The sequence below is a fragment of the Crocodylus siamensis genome, chromosome 1 (genome assembly GCF_052110815.1).
Source record: "Crocodylus siamensis isolate JL-2025a chromosome 1, ASM5211081v1, whole genome shotgun sequence".
Lineage (NCBI taxonomy): Eukaryota > Metazoa > Chordata > Crocodylia > Crocodylidae > Crocodylus > Crocodylus siamensis.
This window is the reverse complement of record NC_143395.1, coordinates 271,357,476-271,381,393: the sequence shown is the minus strand read 5'-3', so window position 1 is coordinate 271,381,393 and position 23,918 is coordinate 271,357,476. Positions and strand designations below refer to the sequence as shown.

The window sequence follows — 23,918 nt, the reverse complement described above, 5'->3', positions numbered from 1 at the left end:
AAGAGAGGAGAGTACACCAGTGTTCTGTTGGCATGAGAATTCTATTTTAACATTAGAAATAACAAACAGATAAAATCCAAATCAGTGTAGAAGTGCGTCTGCTCTGTATTCTTATACTTCCCGTAAAATAGCCTTATGTGTTTATCATATTACTTTTTTAAAGAAAGAATGCTAAAGAATATTATAAACAGTGTATGTACATACAGAGGGAGCATATCATCCAACTTTGAAATGCTTTCCCATTTGGAGGAGAAACCTAACAGCTCTTGAATACAGTGATTTAATATAAATGGCTTAGGAGAGGAAGCTCAGGTTAAAGGGGAAATTTAGTTTGTGGTTAGGGTTTACCCAATTGAGTAACTGATCTGAGAGAGGTTAAATAACTCCCATTCTTGCAATATATGTATAATATGATAAAATGTTACCTGTAATAGTGCAGCAGTCTTTGGCACTGTGCAGAAACATGCATTTAGTTCAGAGTGCGAGAGTGCCATCTAGTGAAATGAAAATATTACTTTCCCCTTAACACCAGAGAGAGAAGTAGAGGCTGTCTCCTAATAAAGCTGATACCACTCTGTACCATGTAGTCTCTAAGATACCACTCTGATCTGCCTTCTGCTTAACAGCATAGCTGGACCTATGGACTGGTACAAGTTCATTGACTTTAACGAAACTATTGCCAGTGACTTGAAGTATCTGCCTCTTGGGCTGAAGGCATTGTATGAGCCTACAGAGGTAGCCTAAAACTAGGCTTGGCAGAATTTGATTTATATTTTTTAATAATTTAGAGTAGATGGATAGTATCAATGTTTGTTCATTGTTAAGCATTTATTTAGATTTCTTATCCATTTAAATTTTCAGGATTGCATGAAATTGGGGGGGCAGATAATTTATTAATGACATTGTACTATTACTATAGAACAATTTGACTGCCTGCTGCGACAAATGTAGGACTACTGTAGGACTGCTACCAGCAGAGCTGCCATCAGTCCCAGCTCCGCTCACCCATAACTCCCTCTTCCGCTTTGTCACTTCCTCTTCCTTTGTTCCCAATCCCCTGGGGTTTCTGGGAACAAGTCCAAACTAGTCAGCATGGTTCTGTAGGACTGCTCCCCCTGTCGTCACATAGTCCATCAGCTGTTGTATTTATGTCCCCGTTCTATAAATTTTGATTATTAGAGATGGAAATACTTTTTTGTCAGTCCAAGTGTGAGATGAAATTGATGTTTAATAAACTTTACCAATTTAAAAAATGGAATCCTGCCAAGCCTACGTACATGTAACATGTTTAAGCAAGCATATTTCTTTATAACTAAATCTCCTCACGTACTGGAGGGGTTATACTGTGAATTACTCTGTTTGCCACCTTTTTTTTTTTTTAATTAAAATTTTTTTTTGAGTATAGAGCTATTTAAGAAACGCTCAAGAAATGTGGAAGGCACTTTCAGGGACGCGCGCGCGCACACACTCTCTCAGTGTTGGCAGGCAGTTGAGCTTGTCAGGAAAGATGTGGGGAAGAACAAGGGGTAAGTGGTAGATATTTTAAAGCCTTTTTTTCTTCCTTGTCACATCAGTCAATTTGCCTATAACTTTTTGACCAGCTCTAGCTACTTAGCTGAAGTAATTTATTTGTATTTTATATAAAATTTTTCTCAGTCTGAGAGAGAGTCATCTCCCATGGACTGAAGGCTTGACTATACCAGAACTAGTTTAGCAGTCTAGTTGCCGCTTTTTTTTTTTCCTTTTTCTCTTTAGATAGGTCCTAGCTACATCCCTCAAAAACCAAAAAAAACAGTCTGACCTGTTCTTGCTGATTCGTAGTTCTGTAAAATGGGGGTGTATGGTACTGTAGTTTCTCTGGTAACAAAACTTGCAAAGATACTAAGACTTGCACACACTTGAGGAGGAGCAGAGTTCATCATCAGCCAGCTACTTGGTGATGTTTAAGGGACTCAGAAATTATATTTGGGAAGCATCTATGTAATTAAAACAAATTAGCTACATCTGCTGTGCAGGTACAGTAGACTAAGGGAGTATAAAATGCTTAAATATTTCTGCTGAATTCAGGATTCCTGTCCTACTTAGCTAAAGAAATATCCAAGAGTTAAAGGTAGGTGTATGTACTCATTATGTGTATGTATAGGCAAAGCATTACAATAGGTGAATCCTGAGACAGAACATTTTTTAGGAACCCTCACAAGCCTGCCTTCCTTTCTTTTTTTCTTTTGCCTTTCCTATTTTTTTTTTTTTTTAATGCATAACGTAAGAGTGCTTACAGTCCCTGCTTTCAGGAAAAATGTATCCTAGGCATTTTAAAACCAGTTGGTCCTATCTAATCCTGGCTGGAACAATTCCAAAGAAAGATTTGTATTACTGCTTATTTACAAGTTATAGGCTATGCAGAATTAATTTTATAGATAGTACAAGGAAGAATACTGGTCCTTGGCTTTGCTAAGTCATGGTTTTAATGGGATTTATTGTTCATATATCTCTTAATTAGCCGTAAGGGAAAGGAAACTAGTTAGACTTTTTGAAACCATCTGGGGCAGAAGGAAAACTAAATCTGCATACTATTGAAATTTATTTTATAAAAGAAAAGTATTTGATATGCTGTATACAAACTCCTTGTCTTCCAAAATAGAGTCTGGCATGATCTTGCATTAACCATCTCTTAAAGGCCTTCCTTCTCTTTTTCCTTAAAGAGAGGGGGAACAAAAAACTGAATGATAGATAAATGAAAGTATTTTTCCTTGGTGTTCAGGCATATTGTCCAGAGACTCCAGCCAGTAGGAGCAATGGTAGAGACTGCCAAAGATGGGACTTTTCCAGCCAACTTTATGCAGATTTCCTTGGACATTCTCTCCTGCCCCTTCTTTCTTCTAGCTATGTACCATGGCTTCATTCCATACCTGTCCCTCTTAACTTGGTTTAACCAACCCTTTCTTTATCAGACCCCTTTTCTCTTCCTTTTTTTTCTTTTTCTTCCTTCCTAAATAAATCCATCCAAGAAAAATATGGAACTAACATGACATTTGCTGCTAGTGCTGTTGTTTTCTTTCTGCCCCCTCCTCCCCCCCAACCCTGTGTTTTTTTTCTTATGTAACCTCTTTGAGGCATGGACTGTCTACTAGGCCTGTGTGAAATGGCTAGTATTTGCTCTGGATTCGGACTTGGCTGATTTGGGGGCAGTGATTCAATTTGGTGATTTAAATCACTGTCCTGAATCAATTCGGCCAAATATGATTTTGGAGATTTGACCGCTGCTGAATTTCCAAGTCAAACAGGCCCCAACACACACCTGTTCTCCCAGCCCTGTCCATGGCTGCCCCACCCGGCCCCAGTGCTGTGGCTCTTAAAAAACCAAAAACAAACAAAAACCTCCATATTCATGGGCTCCTGCCGGGGGGGGCAATCCCCACTGCCCTGTGCTGCATGGGGGGGCTCTGCCATGAGCCCCCCAGAAGCCCTGATGACTGCTACAGCAGCTGGTGAGTGCAGGGCTTTTTTTTTTTTTAAAAGAGCTGGGGTGGGCAGGGCAGCCATAGGGAGGGGCTGGGGGAGCACTCGCGGGATCCGGGGGAGCAGGTGGGGGTCAGAGCCTGGTAGGGGTCCCCCAATGGTCCCCTCCCACCACCTTCAGTTCCCCTCCCCGCTGCTTACCGGCATGGAGTCTGGGTCTAGCTCCCTGCGGTGGTGAGTGGGGACTGCCTGAATCCCCAAACTCTGAATCTTTTCTGAATCTATTCAGAGAGCTTCAAATCTCTTCAGACCTTTTTATTGGTCTCCCGATTCGATTCAGAGATTCGGCCACCAAACTGGGCCAAATCATCTCTGAATTGAATCAGCACCTGAAGCTTTGCACGGGCCTACTGTCTACTGCTGTGTTTATACAGTGCCTAGTGCAATAGAGCTCCATTCTTGGTTGATTCTTAAACACTACTGTAATAGATGTAGAGAGTAATTATAGTTGCCCAGTCTTACATCATGAAAACATTTTTCTTTTTGAATTGCTGTTAATCTTTGAACGTGAAAATGTTGGTTGAGATCATTGTATAAGCTTTTTGACTTTGGAAGGGTAGGGAATGTAATCGTTTCCTGAAGTTTGTTTTTGCTTTAAAAATCTGGCTCTTTTTATAGCTGTTCGGAGGTTTAGTACCCTTTCTTATAAAGGGTACCATTTGCTGTTTACCATTTACTGTTAGTTTCTGGCATGCCTTTGCAATTCTTCTCTTGTTTTGCAGTGATTTCTTGAAAAATAAGAATTGGAAAAGTAATTGTTGACATTGTTGCAAAAAAAAAATGTTACGAAAATAAACAAGCATTTTGACTTTAACATGGAGTTTCAGTTTTTCCTCCTGCTAGAGTCCAGTTCTGCTAATAAACACAATCCTAATTGATAACAAATACTTCTTTGGTTTTGCAGTTTTGCCACGCTGAGAATTTACCCTCATGGATTAGTGTCAGTGGATCTGCAGAGCTACAACGATGATATGAAAGGAAGAGACAAAATTGATCATGTAACTATATACCTCTTTTATTTTAGCTCTGGAAAACTGTACAGGAAAAATGCTAGCTGCTGATTTGAATCTATTGTTTTGGAAATCTGCTGTGGGTATATGTGTGTGCACCTAAGGCATGCGAGTTAAGAAGAGTAGTCTTTGCTGGAGTCATGTGTGCATTCCCTGTCTCCTCCTGTACCTTTCCTATCCTGAAGTAGGATAGTCCCCAGCCACCTGCAGGCTGCATGTGCAGATTTACCTGCACAGTTCAAGGCTGGCTGGGAACTGTCTCAATCAGGGGCAGGTCCCAGCCAGCTCCAGGCTGGGTAGGGAATTCTCCCCATGCAGGAAGCTCCCAATCCCCACTCTGCAATCACGGAACAGGGGCTGGGAACAGGCTGGGAGCTTGCTGGGAACACACTCTCAGCTCCTGCTCTACCATCGTGGAACTGAGGCTGGGAACAATCTCCCAACCTGTTTCCAGTCCCTGCTGGGGCAGAAGGACATTTGTCCCCTCCTGGGCTATGGTGGTGGAGCCCGCCTTGACAACAGGGAGCTCCCCAGGGTAGGAACCACTCTCCTGCCCCCTGCTGTCCAGCTGACAGGGAGCAAATTTGCTCCCAGTCGGCCATCTACATGTACCATACTGCATAGTAATTCATTACTCAGCAGTTAATTTGCTACTTGCATTTACAGGTAGCAAATTAACTGCTGAGTAATGGAAATTACTGCGCCATAACAGTCAGCACCTGTAAACAGTGACACTTACTATGCAGTAATTAGCTCTTCTGCACAGTAAAGCATCTTGTGTAGACATGCCCCTAGATTGGGATTCACATTGAGTTACGTGAAGAAAAATGGTCATGCTTGTTTACGAAATGCGTGGTCATTTGAGATGTGGGTTCCATAATCTGTCCTTCATCCCTGTTTTTTGAAGTCCTCAATAACATAGGTTTTGAATTGGTGACTGAACTGAACGTCTTGGTTACTTTGCCGTGGTGCCCTCACACAGTAACACAAGGAGGAACAGGTTGTGCGTTGTAATCGTTGTCCGCTAGTCAGATGAATTCCAAGCTCCTGATGCTTTTGTTCTGTCTCAATAGCATGTGTACTTGGAATGCCTGACATTTTAGTTAACCGAAATTTATTGCTTTAACCCAAAGCTATTTCTTTAAAAATCAACACACAAAACCCCAAATAATTCAAACATACCTTGAACATACTAATTTCAGGCACATTCTTTATGGAACTATTGCTTGTGATATGAGCTGGGTTGGCAGAGCCATAGACAGAAGTGAGTAGTTTCTTCAACAAAGGTGTACAATCCTGTTAGTAGAAGAGAGAATTTCCATATGCTGCTGTTTTTTAACCCTGACATGGAGAATTAATTATCTTTTTTAATAAATAATTTGCTAGGATCTGGGCAGCAACCATTACCATATTTTACACTGACCTCATAAGAACAGCATCTGTGTTGGTAACTTAGGAGTGAAAGGCACAGTTTAATACATCTCTCTTTACCACAGCAGTTTAAATGATGCTTCATGGGTGGAAAGTACCTTTCTAGTCTCTATATGGTCAGCCTTTTTTATACTTTTTACAGATACTGAACAAAATAGAAGAAAGAATGAAAGAGTTGTTTCAGGGCAGCATCAAAAGGGTGAAGCGGTAAGTTTTATACAAGCTCTCTTTCGTGTAGATTGGTCTACATTATTATTTCATACTATTGAAGACAACGGACTAACTTCTGCTTTGTTACACTATTGTAAATCTGGCCTCATTCCTTGAAGCCATAGAATCACTTTGAATTTATACAGGATTTAGACAGATCTTTATTTGCTTGCTGGTACAGATATTAACGAGGTAGACCTATACATACCCAGGTGACTTACTGTTGATTTATTTCAAAAGTGATGAAAAATGCTTAAACTTGTCAATAAGGACTGATGGACTCTCCCCTCCCCAATTTGAATAATTTGTAGGGCAGTTAATGTCTTCTCTAACTAGTTTTTAAAAATGTATACATCACTTGGAAAAAATTTTACCTTTAGTACATCTTATTTCAAGTTCTACATGGCTACTAATGGGATTTGCTAGTGCTGTTTTTTTGTGTTGCTTCCACGAGCAACACTAATAACATGCAATAGGCATTTATGGGGTAGGGACATGTTTTCAGGTAAATTTCAGCTTCACATTTCTTAGGCTTTATTAAAAGCATTTATAATAAAATGTTTTCAGAAAGAGTGTGTATGTGTGTTTCCAAATAGCTACAAATATTTTTGGCAGTTTTATTGTAGAATTGATAGATGCCATCTCTAGTTAAGTTGCAAAAATTCTGTATATTTTTTTCATCTTAGTTCTTTTGTGTAAAACTTTTTTTTATGCTGTAGGATAATTATGATACATGGGGAGAAGGGGAATCCAAAGTGGAAAAAAGTTAATTGTTTTGTTATGGAAATATTTGAAGTATGGGGTGAGGAAGAAAAAAACCCTTTTAATTTACATTGATCCTCTGGCAGTTTGTGCTCTAATGCGAGGTTGTGTCAACTATATATGTTTGCGAGTGATTGAAAAATTGTACTCCAAAGAGAGTAATCAGCAAGGATCCAGGTTTTCTGTTTTCCATGGAAATACGGAGAAAAATGTGGATTTACCACTTTATCAGAAGAAAATGTGGATTTCTTATTTTAATGGAGAAACTTTTGTAAAGACCTCTCTGCAGGCTGGCAGAGTTGCAGCCTACAAAGTGTTGGGAAGGCAGGTGGGAGCAGGAGGAGGATGGTTAGGCAGGGGTGCCATGTGCATGTATATGCACATGGTCACCAGGCAGCCTGGAGAGCAGCTTCTGCAGGCAAATCTGGTAGGGGGCAGGGACTGAAGCCCTCATAGGGAGGGAGGGAATGAATTGGGAAGGGCAGGGCTGGGGCTGCTGCCCAGCTGGGGGGTATGTGCCTTGGGGCCCAGGGCTTCAGTGTGTGGCTACAGGGCCTCAGTAGAGAGCGGGATGGGGGAAGGGGAGCAGCTGGCTCCCTGTCGCTGTGCTCGCTCCCAAAGGGGCAGGGCAGACCTGTGGCTGGGGTGGGGGCAGGCATGGGCTGCCTACTGCAGGCTTGGGCACCCTGCCCTGCTGCACTGCCTTGGTGAGACATCCCCTGCCCGCACATCAGCAGCAAGGGGCACAACCCCATGCTACTGCAGGGGCGAGCAGGGGATGCCTCACCAGGGCAGCACAGAGCTTGCAGCAGCAAGTAGCTTCCCCACATGACGCTGCTCTGCCCTGTATTTCCAGGTCACACCAGCTGGGGCCCTCCTCTGGCAGGGCTGGGGGGGCAGGAGCTGTGGGTGAGGGGTGGGGGGCACCAGCAGGACCAGGGGGAAGTGGCTTGGGAATGAGGAGCCTGGACCTGTCTTCTGTGAGCTAAGTGGGTAGCGGGAGCTCTGATTTTTCTGATTTTAAAAAAAAACAAACCCAAAATCTAATACCAAAATTGATAGGTATTTAGAATTTATATTATTGTAGTGATTGAGGCACTAGCAGACTTCCAAATTGCTTTAAAATTGTAAATATATCAAGAAAACATTGTGTTCAGCTGGTGTGTGTATGCATTTTCTAATATAATAAAAGCCTTTGTCTGTCTCTGTCTGTCTTTATTTGCACTCTGATTGGTTGTCTCAGCAGCCAATCAGAGCGCTGTGCACAGACAGCTGCAGACAGTGGAGTGCCGTCATGACAGCAGGGACTGAGGGGCTGGAGCCAAGGGGAGCCCCCCGGCAGCTGCCCTGCTCCAGTCCCAGCACATGGCATCGGGCCACTCCCAGGCCAGCTGCAGCGGGGCTCCAGGTGCAAAGCCAAGCCTATAGCAGCAGCCACCTCACAGCATGGCTTCTGCCAGAGTGTGTAGCAGCCTCCCTGCATGCCTGGATGAGCTGCATGGGCTCTGACCCTCACCCAGCCCTTCTGGCTGGGGCCCCACTCACCTGGTGGCAGGGGGTATGAAGGGTGATCATCCCACTTACCCAACCGGGCCCAGTGGCAGGGGGCTTTGGCTCAGCCCAGCCACATGCACCCTGCCGCTTCCAATTGTGGAGCCTCTGACAATAGATCTCAGTCTTGGGGGGCTAGCTCCCCAAAACTGAGATAGATTGTTAAGAGCTCCCTGATCAACCAGTAGATCACGATCCACCAGTTGGTGACCACTGATCTATTGCTTTCTGTGTCTGCCTTGGGTAGCACAGGAAGGAATCATCTGAATTCCCAACTAAAAGGATTTAATTTACATGTGAAGTAGAACTTTACGGTTTTAAAGTTAGGTACAAGATTGTGGAATCTCTGTTGTTAGATCCCTCAGTGATAGTCTCAGTGCAAAGGGAATGCAGGCCAGCAGGCCAGATAGGATCAATTGGCAGGCTGGATTTAACTGTGGGCCATCTTTTGTCCACGCCTGACCTAGTATTTCACAAAAGAGATAATTTACATCATGTCTTTTTAGAATAGTTGGAAACTAAAAACTATCTCTTCCTTCCCCTCCCCTTCCAGAAAAGCTTCATTTTTAAATGCAAATAGGAAAATGTATTGAATCAACATTTGGGTACTCTCGTACAAGTGTTTTGCTCTATTAGTGTGGTCTCACATTCATAAACCTTATAAACATGAATTTTTCTTTCTTAAAGTATATTTATATTTTTATGTCAAACTTGTATACAGTTTAGACACTCTAAAATGATTTGAATTAATTCTATTTTTATCCTCACATATTTGAACCAGTTATGCAGAATTAATGCATGCTTGGCTGTAAATGCCCAGGCAAAATTACAGAAAAATAAAGTCAAAGATTATGCTTGCACTTTGTAACTTGCAAAAAGGAACCCGAGAAAATGTATTTGCCTTACCAACAAAACCTGGCCCTAAATTAAAACACTTGTAGGGATCAATGCTTGTTTTATGACTGAATTAAAATAATAGAGAGAGAACTCAAGTTACTTTGTTTTATATTCTGTATTTGTGACCTATCACTGTCTCTCATACTTTTGGCAACTAACTTTGTATTGTATGTATTCAGTGTATTAAACATGTTCTCCCCTGTTTGAAAGATTGATTCCATCCAGACTGCATAATATTCCTTTGAAGTATCAATGCTTTGGTTCTCACTTAAACATAGCTATTGCTATAAACTTCTTGAATATTATATGCTAAATGTGTTTTATGGAAAACTGTTGCTGTCTTTATAATGTAAAAAAAAAAAATCCCACCTTGGCAACATTTTACTGTATGAATTTTGTTTGATTCGTGTTTGTCGTTAGAGATCTGATCTGAAACACTGGAACGGGTATCAATACTGTGTTTAGTATTATCGCTATCATTTTTATTTAGATTTATATCCTGGTTTGTAATGCTACATTCCTAATAATAATCAAGAAAAACATTAACTGCCATGGGGAGAAGGGATCATCCCCTCACGTTATGCATTCACATAAAATTAAGATGAGACCTATTTAACTTTTAAAGGTTTTGTAATATTTCACCACCTCCTTAGATTGCCAGCCATTGTGCGAGGAGATGCCATTGATAGATACTGGCCCACAGCTGATGGACGTCTGGTGGAATATGACATAGATGAAGTTGTTTATGATGAAGATTCATCATTTCAGAATATCAAAATTCTTCATTCAAAACAGTTTGGGAATATTCTTATCCTCAGTGGAGATGTTAGTAAGTACTGTCTCTCTAAACGTACCGTCTGAAACTGTAGGTCCTTTGGATTCTGTCTTGTCAATGTACCCATCTACTAGCCAATAGTCTTTTGGATAGCTGCTCAGAAAGTGTTTTAAATAAAACGTTTTCTTATGGAATCCACACCACCATATTCTTTTCACATTTAACTTTTTCAATTTGCAGTATTTGAAATTTTATTTAAGGATCAAGAAAGCAAACTCAGTGATCAGTCCTCTAAACAATTTTTCATTTTTGAAGAAAAATAAAATGGTGGGATTGGGGGATGGAGTAGTTTAATCCTGTTTATCATGTGAAACTCTGTTTATCTTACAGTATCAAAGCCAAAGTGATGACTTATTTTCCCCTCAGAATTATGGCTTTATTCTGGTTAACTGGCTTTCTTTGGCTGAGGAGCTGTAGAACACCAATATATCACCCTTCCTATTAGCCCTTTATTAAACTTATCTGGATTCTTCTTGTCCCACAGAAATTTTGAAGAAGTATTAATTAAATAAGGATCCAAACTTATAGAAGTCTGTCTGTGTCAGGGGTGGACAAAATATGGCCTGCAGGCCCCCTAAAGAATGTAGAAAAAATTTATCTGCTCTTGGCTACGTGTCAAAGATGACAGGAGTCAGTGGCAGTAGGACCCAAGGGGAGCTGTCAGCAGCCCAGGCCTACCCCCCCCAGCCATTTCCCAACCTTCCTGCTCCCATGCTGCTCCACTGCCACATGGCTCCCAGCTGCCTCACAGCACTGAGGAGAATCAAAGAAGTAGGGTTGGAAGGGACCTTGTAGATCTTCAAGTCCAACCCCCTGCCAGGGCAGGAGAAAAAACTGTACTCAAATAATTCCAGCCAGGTAGGCCTCAAGCCTCCTCTTAACGACCCCCAGGGTAGGAGCCAGCACCACTTCTCCTGGAAGCTGGTTCCAGATCCTAGCCGCCCTGACTGTGAAGTAGTTCTTACAGATGTCTAATCTAAACCTACTCTCCAACAACTTTAGCGATTTTAGTAAATCTACAAATTCAGAGTTTCTGTTCAATTTTTCTCTTTGTTCTGTTCAGATCTGGCAGAAAGTGACCTGGCATATACAAAAGCCATTATGGGCAGTGGGAAGGAAGACTACACTGGGAAAGAAGTGCTGATCCTTGGAGGTGGTGATGGGGGTATACTTTATGAAATAGTCAAACTGAAGCCAAAGATGGTCACTATGGTAGAGATATCCTTTCAGTGTGTAACTGATTACTCATTTTAAAGTTTCAGTGTTGTTTTTCTGTGGTATCTATGGATCTCAGCATTAAACATATTGTTATGCTGATATACATTGAAAGACTGAGTATAAAACAATTCCTTTCTATTGATTTAAAAGAGTCTGATTCTAATATCTGAGCACTACTTCTTTTACTTGATCCTGCTCTAGTTCCAGGATGTAGTTCCCAGTCCAAACTGGGATCTTGCATAGGACAGGAAAGGGCTGCTTGTGCCAAGGCTAGTCTTCTGCTGTTGCAGCCAACCTACCTGAACTTTGGGCTGAACCCCTTACTTTATTTGCCTAATTTTTAAAGCCACTGAACCAATGGGAACATCAGGATTTAGTCCTTGGTAATAATGACTGACCCGGTCCTTTTTTCAACTATGCAGTTTAAAGAAAATAACTTTAAACCTCAAAATTCCAGACATTGCTTGCAAAGTTAACCATTAGATACATGAAATCTATGGTCATCCTGTACTCTCTTGCCTTCTTGCTGGAAATTGAAATTGTAATTTTAAAATGAAGTCCAATCCATCACTACCAGTTTTGTTTAATTTCAAATTATATATGTTAACTATAATATAAAGCTTTTTAATTATGTGGGAATTTCTAGTGCCGGTAAGGCTAATTGGAAATAAAACATTAAAAAATATATAGTTTCTTTAAACCTGTCACGGAGGTTGGGGATTAATTCATATGTAAATGTGTTGTTAGTATTCTTCTATATGATTCAGTTTCTTTGAGAAGCTCCTTTGGCTGAAATTAAAAGCACCTTAACTGACATCAAACATTGACCAATTGGTGATCGACGGGTGTAGAAAATACATGCGTAAAACATGTGGAGATGTCTTAGACAATCTTAAAGGAGAGTGCTATCAGGTAATCTTTCTGTTTTCATTGCAATTAAACTTATGTACGAACATATAACTGAAAGAGACTTGAAAAACTAAATTTTTCAGAAAGGCTTTTGGGTGACTTCAGAATTACTTGACACTTTCTTTTCCTTTTGATTTGCAGTTTAATTGATATCTGTATATCTAGATCATAGTACAGTTTGCAGAAGAGTTAAAATTCAAATGCTGGTGTATTACTTTATTCTCCACCTCCAAACCCACTACAAATATTTTTAAAAATATGAATAACCTGTACTTTTCACAAGAAGGAAACTAGGAACACAATAATGCATGTTGCCACAACTGAACCTTGGTATAGGCTAAATGGGGAGGAAAAAGGCAATGGCTATAAAAGAAAGAAACATAAAAATACAGGGGGATTTTTTTTTTTACTATAATCCTCTAAACTGGTTGATAAATTATATAAATCACAAACTTGAATTGATTTATAATAAATTATTCAGTATCTCTGATGTATTTCACATGACTGGAGCCCTTTAGAGCACAAACATGGAAAATCCTATATCATTAGCCTATAGTTTAATATTGTGCCCCCATTGTAAGGAGGAAAAAAAGGAGGTCCCTGACCTATATTAAAATGGTGCAACTGGGACATGAGGAATGATGCCTCACTCCAAACATTGTATATCCTGCCATGCCATGTGCTTGGCAGGATGCTCATTGTTGAGATGCAGCATAAAATTCCTCAGATTAAAATCATGCCACTTGCAGAGCTGCCCTCAGCTGGGTGTTGGGATTGGACACCGACAGCCTTGGATCCCAGTTTGGTTTAAGAGCTGCCACCAGCTTGATCCTGGGGATCAGGGAATCTGGGACTGGTGCCAGCAATCAGATGATTGCCAGCACCATCCCTGGGGACCCATGATCTTTGAAGTACTGGGTCACAGTGGGTTTCCTGGGGCATGGTACTGTAATGAATCTGATACCTTTTAAAGAGCCTTGCCCTACAGCTGCTCCCAGGGGCTGCAAACAGGGCAGCAAACATGCTGGATCCTGGCTAGCCCTCACTGGTTGCAGGCTGGGTGTTGCTCAGGTCCTGATGCCAAAAGTTACCCAATTGGGAGCACCAGAATGGTGAGGTATGTATGCCACATATTCATTTTATGGTGCCATACAAATCAGCTGCAAAGATGCTCTGTTTTTTTTCCGTGGAATATCTTTGTGCCTGGTTTGCCATTTTATAGTTAGTGCCATAAATCTGATGAATTGCAGTATCTTGTTACTTATGGTGGGATTAACTCTTCAGTTGTGCCATAAATATCTTGCTTGCCAGGGGCCATATAACAAAAGGGCATATAACATGCCCTATCTACCAGATCAGGCCAGTTAGCCCATACTTACTGGATGGTCCTATATCATAACTGCAAGGCTGTATCCAAAATTCTTATCTTGCTAGTTAGGATTTATAAATGTCTGCTTCCTACAGAAAACATAATAATTACATTGCATGTTGTTTTGGCTTTTGTCAAGTTCTTGTGATTTGAACATTTAAAACTTTCCATTATCTTGTAAGGCTGGTGATGGTCATTACGCTTCAACTTCCCCATCATCAAAATGGCAAACTCGGTCATCGCCCAGCAGTTGGTGGTGGACATGGGAATAGAAGTTCTTTTTGTTTGTTTGTTCTTTATTTTTATTTTTGCTCAATTAAATTCCCTATGTTCCCATTCCCTCAGTTAAGGGAATGTCTTTTGCATGGTAATGTAAAAAGCCACAAGGTAGTCCTTGATTTTAGAGGTAAATGTAATTTTGACCATGTTTCAATTTTCAATTTTAATCCCTATGAATCCATGTTTTGTTTTTTTTTAGATAGTCCCATTTAAGAGGATCCTGATTATCAGGGATCCTGGTTTTCTCTGAATTAAAAAAAATCCCCAATTTTTGGTTTAACTTTTTTTAAATTGAAAAAGTGGGAATTTTTTAAAATCAGAAAACCAGGATCCCTGCTGATTACACATTTAAAATAATATCTTTTGTTCTTTTAGGTTCTAATAGAAGATTGTATTCCAGTGCTGAAGAGGTATGCCAAAGAAGGAAGGAAGTTTGATTATGTAATTAATGATCTGACAGCTGTTCCAATCTCCACATCTCCAGAAGAAGGTTAATTCTCTTTGTTTCTTTTCTGACATTTTATTTTTAACTCTGACAATTTGCAGCAAAACATTTTGGGGCTTAAAGATATTTTAATCCTTGCTATAGCAGAGTGTGAGCATTGAAGAGCAACCATTTCTAGGTACTCCTGTTTCCCTGGATTTAGGTCCCTTTTAAAAATTACACCTAAAATGCGATTGACCTGGGTAATCATGACATAAAGCCAGCCACAAAAACATTACATGTTTTTTATGACATATTTTTTTCTGGCTTGTTTCCACTGCACCTTAAATTTAATGTGTTGTAGGGTAGCAACAACTGGAGCTGGTTCCAGACTTCCATGCGGTGCTGGGGCTGGGACTGTCTATCAGCTGATTGTTGATCATAGCCCTGGGACCACTCCAGCTCATGCTGGGCTGTAAGCCTGTGGCTTTCACCTTACTGGCTTGGGGGAGCCTGGGATCATGATAAGCAGTAATGGCACCATATCTTTCCCATATGCATACAGCTTCATTTAAACAGTAATAAAGTATGTTAGACAATGGCAATACAAATCTGCCTCTACAGCTTGCCATGGGTTTTTGACCTATGTAGGGAACTGTTTAGAAGGATTTTTTGAGTCATGTAGTACCCTGCTATTGTTGATGGTTATGTCCTGTAATTCCTTTCACAATATAATTTAAGCTGTATTTTCAAACCCATTAGAATACTTGGGGTAATACAATGCAAGTGTTGTTTCAGAACTGCCCTCCTCTGATTATAAACCTTCAGCTTCCAGACTAAACTTTTGTTAATAGTCAGTGCTACTCATATTCTTGTGCTAACATTTTACTTTAGCGTGCATAGCTGTTTGTTCTCTCTCTCTCATGTATTCTTCTGCTAACAGTTTAGTGTGCATAGCTGTTTGCTATCTCACTCTCTCATGTATTATTGTGCTAACATTTTTAGTGTGCATAGCTCTTTGCCACCTTCCAACCCCTCCTCCCCTCTCACTCCATTTAAAAAAATAGTAAAAGCTTGGGTTGCTCTGGTATGATTCCAGACAGCATCCCACTTCTGTTACTCCAGGTCTCGAGGCCCACTTCTCTTACTCCAGTCTTTTCAAAGAAAATGTCCAGCTTTTCTTTGTATGATGTATTCTTATCTGCTGCTGTATGGGTGATGCATCCCAATTGACTGTCCTTAACAAATTTCACTGAATACAAAGACAAATCCTCAAGCAACTTCCCTCTAGGCCACAGCCTCTCCTTTTAGTACAACCCATTTTTATCTACTTTATAGCCCATTTTTTTTAACCTGATTATCAGATGGTCTCTGATCTCAAACTATAATTTAACTAGCTAGTTTGATGCCTTCACCAAAATTTTAACAAGAGTATGTTCTTTTCTCTGTGCTATTATTTTCCTTTAATAGGCAATGGACCTCTGGCATGCAAACTGGTAGACAATGTATTTAGAAATCTAGACTTTTGCTGATAATATTTGTCCCCTGAATAACTCTACAAATGAACAAAAAATGCAGCAAAGAAAGTAGTCAAGTTGATCACTGCTAAACTATTATGCCTTATAATTATAGGTCAAAAATGAAGGTTATGAAAATTTAAAATAATGACCTTTGGTACTGTAAATTACTTTTCTTATCCAAATAGCCTGTTTCTTAATTCTGGTTAGTAAATCTAAACTACGATGGTTCAAGTAGGTAAAGCGAGCAGCTTATGCCATTGTGGAAATCTGAGTATTAGCACTAAGCTGTAAATCTTTAATAACACCAGTGACCTAAGCATGCTCTGGGTGGATTAGATTCATTAAAGAGCATCTAGTTTGTGTAAGGGAAGTTAAATAGCTTTCCAGGCAGATGTTTGTACCAGACATTTCGAGTGAAGAGGAGCAGACAGAAATAAATGTTTTAGATTGTGGAACAAGCACAGTTGCTTTGCAGATAGAGTAGATGAGAAGACCACGTTTTTTGCCTGCCAACTCATAGATTCTCCAAACAAGCCATGTTTGAGCAACTCCAAGGCAAAAGGAGAGCTGTTGTTCCACCCCAGTCTTCACAGCACATTAAATACCAAAGCAGCATCTTTACAGATTAACATCTTGAGTAAATGAAAGAGGATGATGGGTTGTTGATGAAGGCTCTGTCTTGCATGTCCTGAAGGTGCAAGATATGGATTGGTGTAGCCACCTTCCAGTTCTTCCCTGTTGAACTGATTATTCATGTGTGGCACCATCTCAAATGTTTTACTGAAATCCACGTTAATTAGATTTAGTGCATTTCCTTTGTCTAGGAATCGGATACCAAATCATCTTGGCAGGACCTACGTTTCATGGACCCTTTTGACAATCTATTTTGCTTGCCATGGCTTGACTTATTTTTTCCTTCAAAATTTGTGTGCCCTTTCTTATTGTTGAAATGAGACTAAGGGCCCCATAGCTCTTAAGATTACCTCCCCTTCACCCCTCTTTTGCTTTTCTTAAAATATAGGACTTTCAGTGTTCCCCAGGCCTGATTTGATGGGTTCAGAATCTATATGTACACTTTCTTGAATTGGGCCTTTTATAAAATTGGAATATATAACATAAAGATGTCTTGAGTATTTTCTGGCAGGCGTATAATTCAGTTTTTAAATAAAATTTACTTCCATATTTGAGGTGCATGTAATATACATTTTGAGCATTTTTTTGTTCTGTTCCCTTTCCTCTTGGTGGCAAAATCTACATTATGGTATCAATAAAAATGATATATCATTATAATGTAAGCATTAAAATTGGTCATAATGTGGTCTGCAGAAAGACTGTCATTTCTTTACAGAGCCATCAAACTCTCTTTGATCTTGTAATATATAGCCGTCAGACGCATTCTTGAATCCATGCAGAATTAAATTCAAGGTTAAAACATAAGGATAGGCAAGCCTAAGGCATGATTTGTTGACTGGAGAAAGTGGGAAGGAAACCAACAATGACTTGCTCAGGTTAAACACAGTCATAAAATGTATCTTTTACATGCAAGTTGTACAGTTGAATCTTTAGTGTTTTAAAGTAGTCTGTGCTCTTGTTTATATTTGACATTAAACATAAGTAATGTTTACCTGCTTTTGACCTTTTGTATATAAGCACATATTCTGTAAAAGAACAGTAGTACATAAACTCTGGATTTCAATTTTCAGAATACTGCTTTTCTTTTATGAGGCCAGCTCTGACTTAATAAAAATCCCACTGCACAGATGTTTTCTAATACTGGTATAAGTCAAGGATATTTTTACCAAGCTTAATCCAAAATAAAGAGTAAGAAAACTGACAAAAATTCAAGTCTAAAAGAATCTCATAGATCCTGAATTGCACTTTGATTTTTTTTTTTAAAAGAAACCCTTCCACAGACTGCAAATCCATCAGAAAAAGACTTTAAAAAAATATAAACAGCACTTCATTTGCACCTTAGGCTTTGGGAAGACAGAATGCCAAACCATTTTCAAAGAGGCCAAAGCATTATTTCTTGGAAACGTATCAGCTAAACTGTTGCAACTCTTTCATCTGCTTGTTTTTATGCGGATAAATAGAATTGAACCTCTGTGACTCTAAACATGTACGAAATGGATTTAAAAGGAGAGCTGTTTACCTTCCATTTAGAATGGATAAATAAATCAGTAACAGTTGATTATCTGTAAATAACTGTAACTTTAAAGTTTTTAACTATTTTTTTTATTACCCCCATGGAAGAACTTTTGGAAGAAAAAATGGTTAGTGTGAGAGAGTTGTTTTAGTTAAAAAATGTTTTAAGGTACAGGTATCCCCATCTTTCTCCATTCCCCAGCTTTAAACTAGATTCACCAGGAGATGGAGACCAAAGCCCTGGGGTAAGTGGGTGACCTGGAGGAAGCACAAGCAGGAGGGGACAACAAAGGAGGCATTCTCACTCTTCCTGAGAAATCAGGACAATTGGCTAGTTACCTTAGGTGCCTGTACGTGAATGCACGGAGCCTGGGAAGCAAGCAGGAAGAATTAGAAGTCCTTGCACAGTCATGGCATTATGATGTAACTGGAATAACAGAGATTTGGTGGGATAGCTCGCATGACTGGAGCACCATCATGGGTGGGTACAAACTGTTCAGGAAAGACAGGCAAGGGAGACAAGGAGGAGGAATTGTGCTGTATGTAAAAGAGCTGTATAGCTCATAGCTTCAGTCTGAAACTGGAGACAGGCCTGTTGAAAGTCTCTGAGTTAACGTCAGAGGGGAGAGCAACAATGGCGATGTCATGGTGGGGGTCTGTTATAGACCACCAGATCAGGAGATTGTGGTGGATGAGGCTTTCTTCAAACAGCTAGCAGAAGTTTCCCAGTCACAAGCCCTGGTTCTCTTGAGGGACTTTAATCACCCTGAGATCTGCTGAGGACAATACAGCAGTGCACGGGTAATCTAGGAAGTTTTTAGAGAGCGCTGGGGACAACTTCCTGGTACAAGCACTGGAGTGGTCAATAGGGGCCATGCTCTTCTTGAACTGCTGCTCACAAACATGGAATTATTGGTGGGAACGTAGTAGTGGTTGGCAGCTTGGGCAGCAATGAGCACGTGGTTAGCATTTGATTAAATTGTTGCCTATGAAAGCTCATGCCTCTGTGAATCATTTAGTTTGTGAGGTGCTACCTTGCCCTACCTTCTGGCTGACTTGATGCTAACATGGCTAATCACCTCTGAACTGTTCTCTAAAACAAACTCATTTGGCCCCATGGGTGGGATCTAGAGCAAGGATCTCTGTTATCTGGTCCACTGAGCTGCAAATTTGGTGGTGGGGTGAGACACATGGCAGTGTTAATTGGAGCTTCAGCAGCAGCTGCTCATTCTACCACCAAATACCTGACCTATCGGCAGCCCCACAGGCCAGATAACATGGCTCTGCACACCAGATCTCACCTGTGGCACTGCCAGGAGGTCAGAAATTTGGAGTGAGAAAAATGGTGGCTGCTGGGGCTGCTAAAACCACTGGAATTAACACTGCTTTCTCTTGCCTCAGCACCAATTTTCTGGCCTCATTGGCTGGATGACAAGACTGCATAGGCTGGGTCTGGCCTGCGGTTCATGTATTTGAAACCCCTGCTCTATAAATAGTAATCAGTAAAACTGATTAAATATTAATGGAAGCCTGGTAACTTTTAAATGTGTTAATTCTTTTCTTCTTTTTTTGATCTCCAGATTCTACTTGGGAGTTTCTACACTTGATTCTTGACCTTTCCATGAAAGTCCTGAAACAAGATGGAAAATATTTCACACAGGTATACAGCTAAATATATATCACCAACAATTTACATCTTTGGATAGTGAAAAATATCCAGGCAGACATTTTCTTTGTTTAATATATCCCTAGAAATATTTGTGTGAAACATGGACTTTGCTTCTATTGGACTTAAGTTTTTACTGTTTATTCTCAGCTGAGGTCATACTGTTCATGTCCTGCCATCTATAAACACAATTTCAGAAACATGATGAATTGTTGTAGAGGATTATACCTTCAAGTGACATTCTAAAAAAAACAAGAACAGATGAACTGTTATAAACAGAGAACTGGTTTTCATGCCAATGACTGATAATAAAAACAAAAGATGAAAACTTGTTTTTCATATGGCATGACTGAGTTTAAAATTGATCTACTGGACATCTAACAAGCAATACATTTGGAATAAATAATACAGTGTAATTCTCTTCTTTCCCCTGCCATAATTTCAGCTTTGCTCCGAGGATAAGATTTTGCAAGACACAACCTTTGAACAATATGGTTTAATTTGTTAAAACTTCAACTTGTGAAACCACTTTGAGCAAAGAGAGTGGGAACACTCTTCGTTTTAATAAGGATAGGATTTCACCCATTAACTGTGGAAAGGTTTAGTCCAATATCTTTCAGTTCCTAACTTTTCCTTTTTAAGTGTATGTTTTTTTTAAAGTAGCTGAAGTACGACCACTTCAAATCTAATTCTAAAATTCATTAGGCAACACCTTTTTTATATACAATTATAGAATGATATAAAACCATACATAAACATAGCAAAAACATTTTACCAAGTACATACTTGTACTCTTGAGTTGTTGACAGTGGGGTTTTTTTTACCAACTAAGTAAATCTCTGAACTGTTCTTTTTGCATGTCTAACATCCAGGTGTAGTAATAAGTTAGAATTTTTTAATACTCTAAAACTTGTATTTAGTGAGCAAGCTAACTGTGATGGCTTATCAGAATTTTTTAATTTGACCTTGATTTCTGTTTAAGCCAGCGGCGCACTTGATAATAGGAGACCTGTTGGTGAAAAATGAGAATTTATTTGCTGTTCTTTGCTAGATGATTTTAGTTCAGATAGCCTCAATTCTGGGTCAGTCTCTTAATTGGCTTGCTGATTTTCTTGTACTGATTTCCATGCTATTTAGAACCTAAACAGTTCTGTGAAGCCTTGACCATGAGAATGGAACATCTTTGAAATATTGGAATCTGGGCAATTTCTTAATCACTTATTAAGTATTAAAGACGCTTCTGTGGTTGTCATGACACATGTGGCATATAGTCTCCTATACAATGACCATATACATCATTTTAGGTTTTTTTTAATTGTAGGTTTTACATTAATGCTCAGTGTATAAACTCCATCTATATGCAGGTGTGTGTAGTAGCATTTTATAAAGAAGTTCCAGAAAGAGACTTAAAAATGTTTTGCTTTGGTATATGAGTGGTGGGCTTTGTTTTAAATCTTCCTTATCCCAAAAGAATATTTATAGGTCAGTTGGTAGAGGGAAGGGACTGCTAATAGAAAGAAAACCAATAAAAATGCTTTGAATTGACATAAGCTGTTAACATTTGACATACTACACAAGCACAGGAGAGATGGGCTCTTGGACAGCTCACCCATGCTGAGGAGACTAAATGTATTATTATTTTCAAAAAGAAAAAGAAAAGCCTATACACTCATTGGGTTCACTAGCTTAGGAAAAACTCATTGCTGCACTCACGTTTTTTCAGAGCCTTCAATGACAATGCAGTTTCTTAATGTAAAGACAAAACAGGGTTTTTCATTGACATACCTCTACCCCTTTGAGACCTGTTTGAACCCTTTACACCTGGATCTGGTAATTGAACAGTCCTCACTCAGTTCCTTGAAGGGGCGTTTTTAATGCTTAGTAAAATCATCTGTCATTAATTGTGTGCAGCTTGGAACAGGGGTGGCCGGCCTGCAGCACGCATGCCGCAAGTGGCAGTCTTACTGGCAGGGGGCAGACCAAGAAGACAGGCAGTATGGTGTCAGATAGGGGAAGAAGCAGAAAGCAAAGCAGCAGGTTGGGCAAGGAGCATGGGGCAGGGAACAGAAAACAGACCAGCTGATTCCACAGGGAAAGAGAACCAGTGTGGCTCCCAGGAAGTTTGGGGCAGGGGTTAATTTTGAGGCATGCCTCCCAAAAAGATTGACCACCAGTGACTTAGAGTAATGTACTTCAAATTTAGATATTGCTGAAGCAGGGGTAAGCAACCTTGAAGGAGCTTCAAGCCAAAATAAGGCAGGCTGGTCCAAAGGTGGACCACTGCTTGTGTCCCAGCTGCCATTCCAGCCCCCCCCGACTGTAGCTTCTGCCTCCTACCCCTTGCCACTGTTTCCTGTTACCCTTTCGTATCATAAATGACACATTCAGCTGTGAGAAGTGGCAGATGCAGTAAAGGGGTGCACAAGAGAGAGAGCAGGGAGGACTGGGATGGTAACAGATGGAGAAACTGGAATAAGGTGGCAAGTGGGATACACAGGCAGAGGGGACCTGAGGGGTCCCCCTGTAGATCAGTACTAGGTTGGATACATTAACTTGGTGAATGTGGCTTGTGGGCTGTTGGTTTCTTACTCCTCTTTCTTAAAGGATGTGCTTAACATTAACTTGTGTCTCTAAAGTTTATTACCAGTAATTTCCATTTGGTATCAGAACTTACTGTAGTGAGGTATTGCACAGGATCTTTCTGCAGTTTCATGCAGTTAAAGCTGAAGAGCTGGTAGAGAGGTTCTTTTAACGTTTGGTAGAGATACTAAAACATACAAGTGATTGTAAACAGGTAATTAGATACAAAAGCAATAGAGGTATAATAACTTTAGGAAACAGAGCCAGCATGAAAGTCTGGAAGAGTAGTAACTGAATGCCCCTTGCTATTGTATAACCATTATGCCCTCCATATTTAGATGTGTAATGTAATTTTTCCTTCTATGCAATATTATATTTGGACTAATTTAGCCTTTATAGTTATTTTTGTTACACATGCAAGATGCAGTTCTGAATTTTTTAGAGTTTTTCCCCTTATTCTTTAATTATTTAAAGTTTTGAGTATTTAATATAAATTAAGGAGGATAAAAAAGCCCTTAATGCTCCAAACTGGTTAAAAATTACTGTTTCCAATAAAGTGATTTAAATTTCAAATTCATCTTCATCAAAGCTGCCTTTATACACAGACCTCTCTGCAGCACCTTTTGACAGGCCTAAGGCAGACTTATGCTTTAAGACTGCAATGTGCATTGTCAAAGCAGGATTGTGAAGATCAAGGTTGTGAAAAATGTGTCAGTATTAACATCTAGCAGTTCTAAAACAGATGTGGTTGATGAGCTAAGCACAGCATATGTAAATTATAAGCTATATTACAACAGTGTCTAGGGAACACTAATCTTTATTGTATCATTTTGCTAAGCACTAACAAATGTGTAGTAAGGTACAATTTCTGCCTATAGAGCCTTCCTCCATTTGGAAAAACATGTTTAAAAATACAGTATCGTAAGGAAAATGGAGCTGTAATGGTATTAAGGTCTGCAAAAAAGTGAATGATGCCCATTCACTTTTTAAATTTTTACCATTGAATCAATAATATTGTGTTTTTTGGGATCCATTTGTATTTGGAATGGGAGACTCCTTTTTTATTATTATTAAACCTGCAACTCTTCCAAATGCAAACTATGAAAGAAAGCAAGACGTGGCATGGTAGGATAAAAATCTAAGCGTATCAGTAGCGACTCCTTGATGGTTTATAATTTGCTTGTACATAGTATGTTATTGTACATAACTTATGAACAGTCCATGTCTTTGTTGGCTGCCAGGTTGTCTAGAATTGTCACGTAGCATTACCACATACGGGGATCCACAGTCTGGTACAGCATGTTTTTTCTCTCTTCTGTTACCAAACCGATAGGCCTGGCATTGCTGTAGGGATCCCTCTCCAGAAATGTTTAGTTAGAGTTGCATCTCAGGTTAGCTCAGAAGGCTTTTCATGATGGCTGATTTGTAAGAGGGCTCCACATCATTTCAATAAAGTGGAGAATGGAGCAAGGGGTAATGTCAGTGAACGACTGATTGTTTTTGCCCTTTACATAGTATATATAACAAAATCTGCAAAATACTTAAAAATTAATAGAAATTGCATAACAGGGACAGGGTCTTTCATTATACTAT

General features: G+C 39.8%; 1 protein-coding gene across 1 annotated transcript in view; it reads left to right on the top strand.

The window, feature by feature from the left end:
• SMS (spermine synthase) overlaps positions 1 to 23,918 on the top strand; it is an 81,235-nt gene that overhangs the window by 42,660 nt on the left and 14,657 nt on the right. The window contains exons 3-9 of the mRNA XM_090062311.1: positions 4,424 to 4,517; positions 6,103 to 6,167; positions 10,034 to 10,209; positions 11,279 to 11,435; positions 12,258 to 12,345; positions 14,366 to 14,480; positions 19,660 to 19,739. Of these exons, the coding sequence (XP_089918437.1) occupies positions 4,424 to 4,517; positions 6,103 to 6,167; positions 10,034 to 10,209; positions 11,279 to 11,435; positions 12,258 to 12,345; positions 14,366 to 14,480; positions 19,660 to 19,739 (775 nt within the window). The remainder of the gene's footprint in view (positions 1 to 4,423; positions 4,518 to 6,102; positions 6,168 to 10,033; positions 10,210 to 11,278; positions 11,436 to 12,257; positions 12,346 to 14,365; positions 14,481 to 19,659; positions 19,740 to 23,918) is intronic.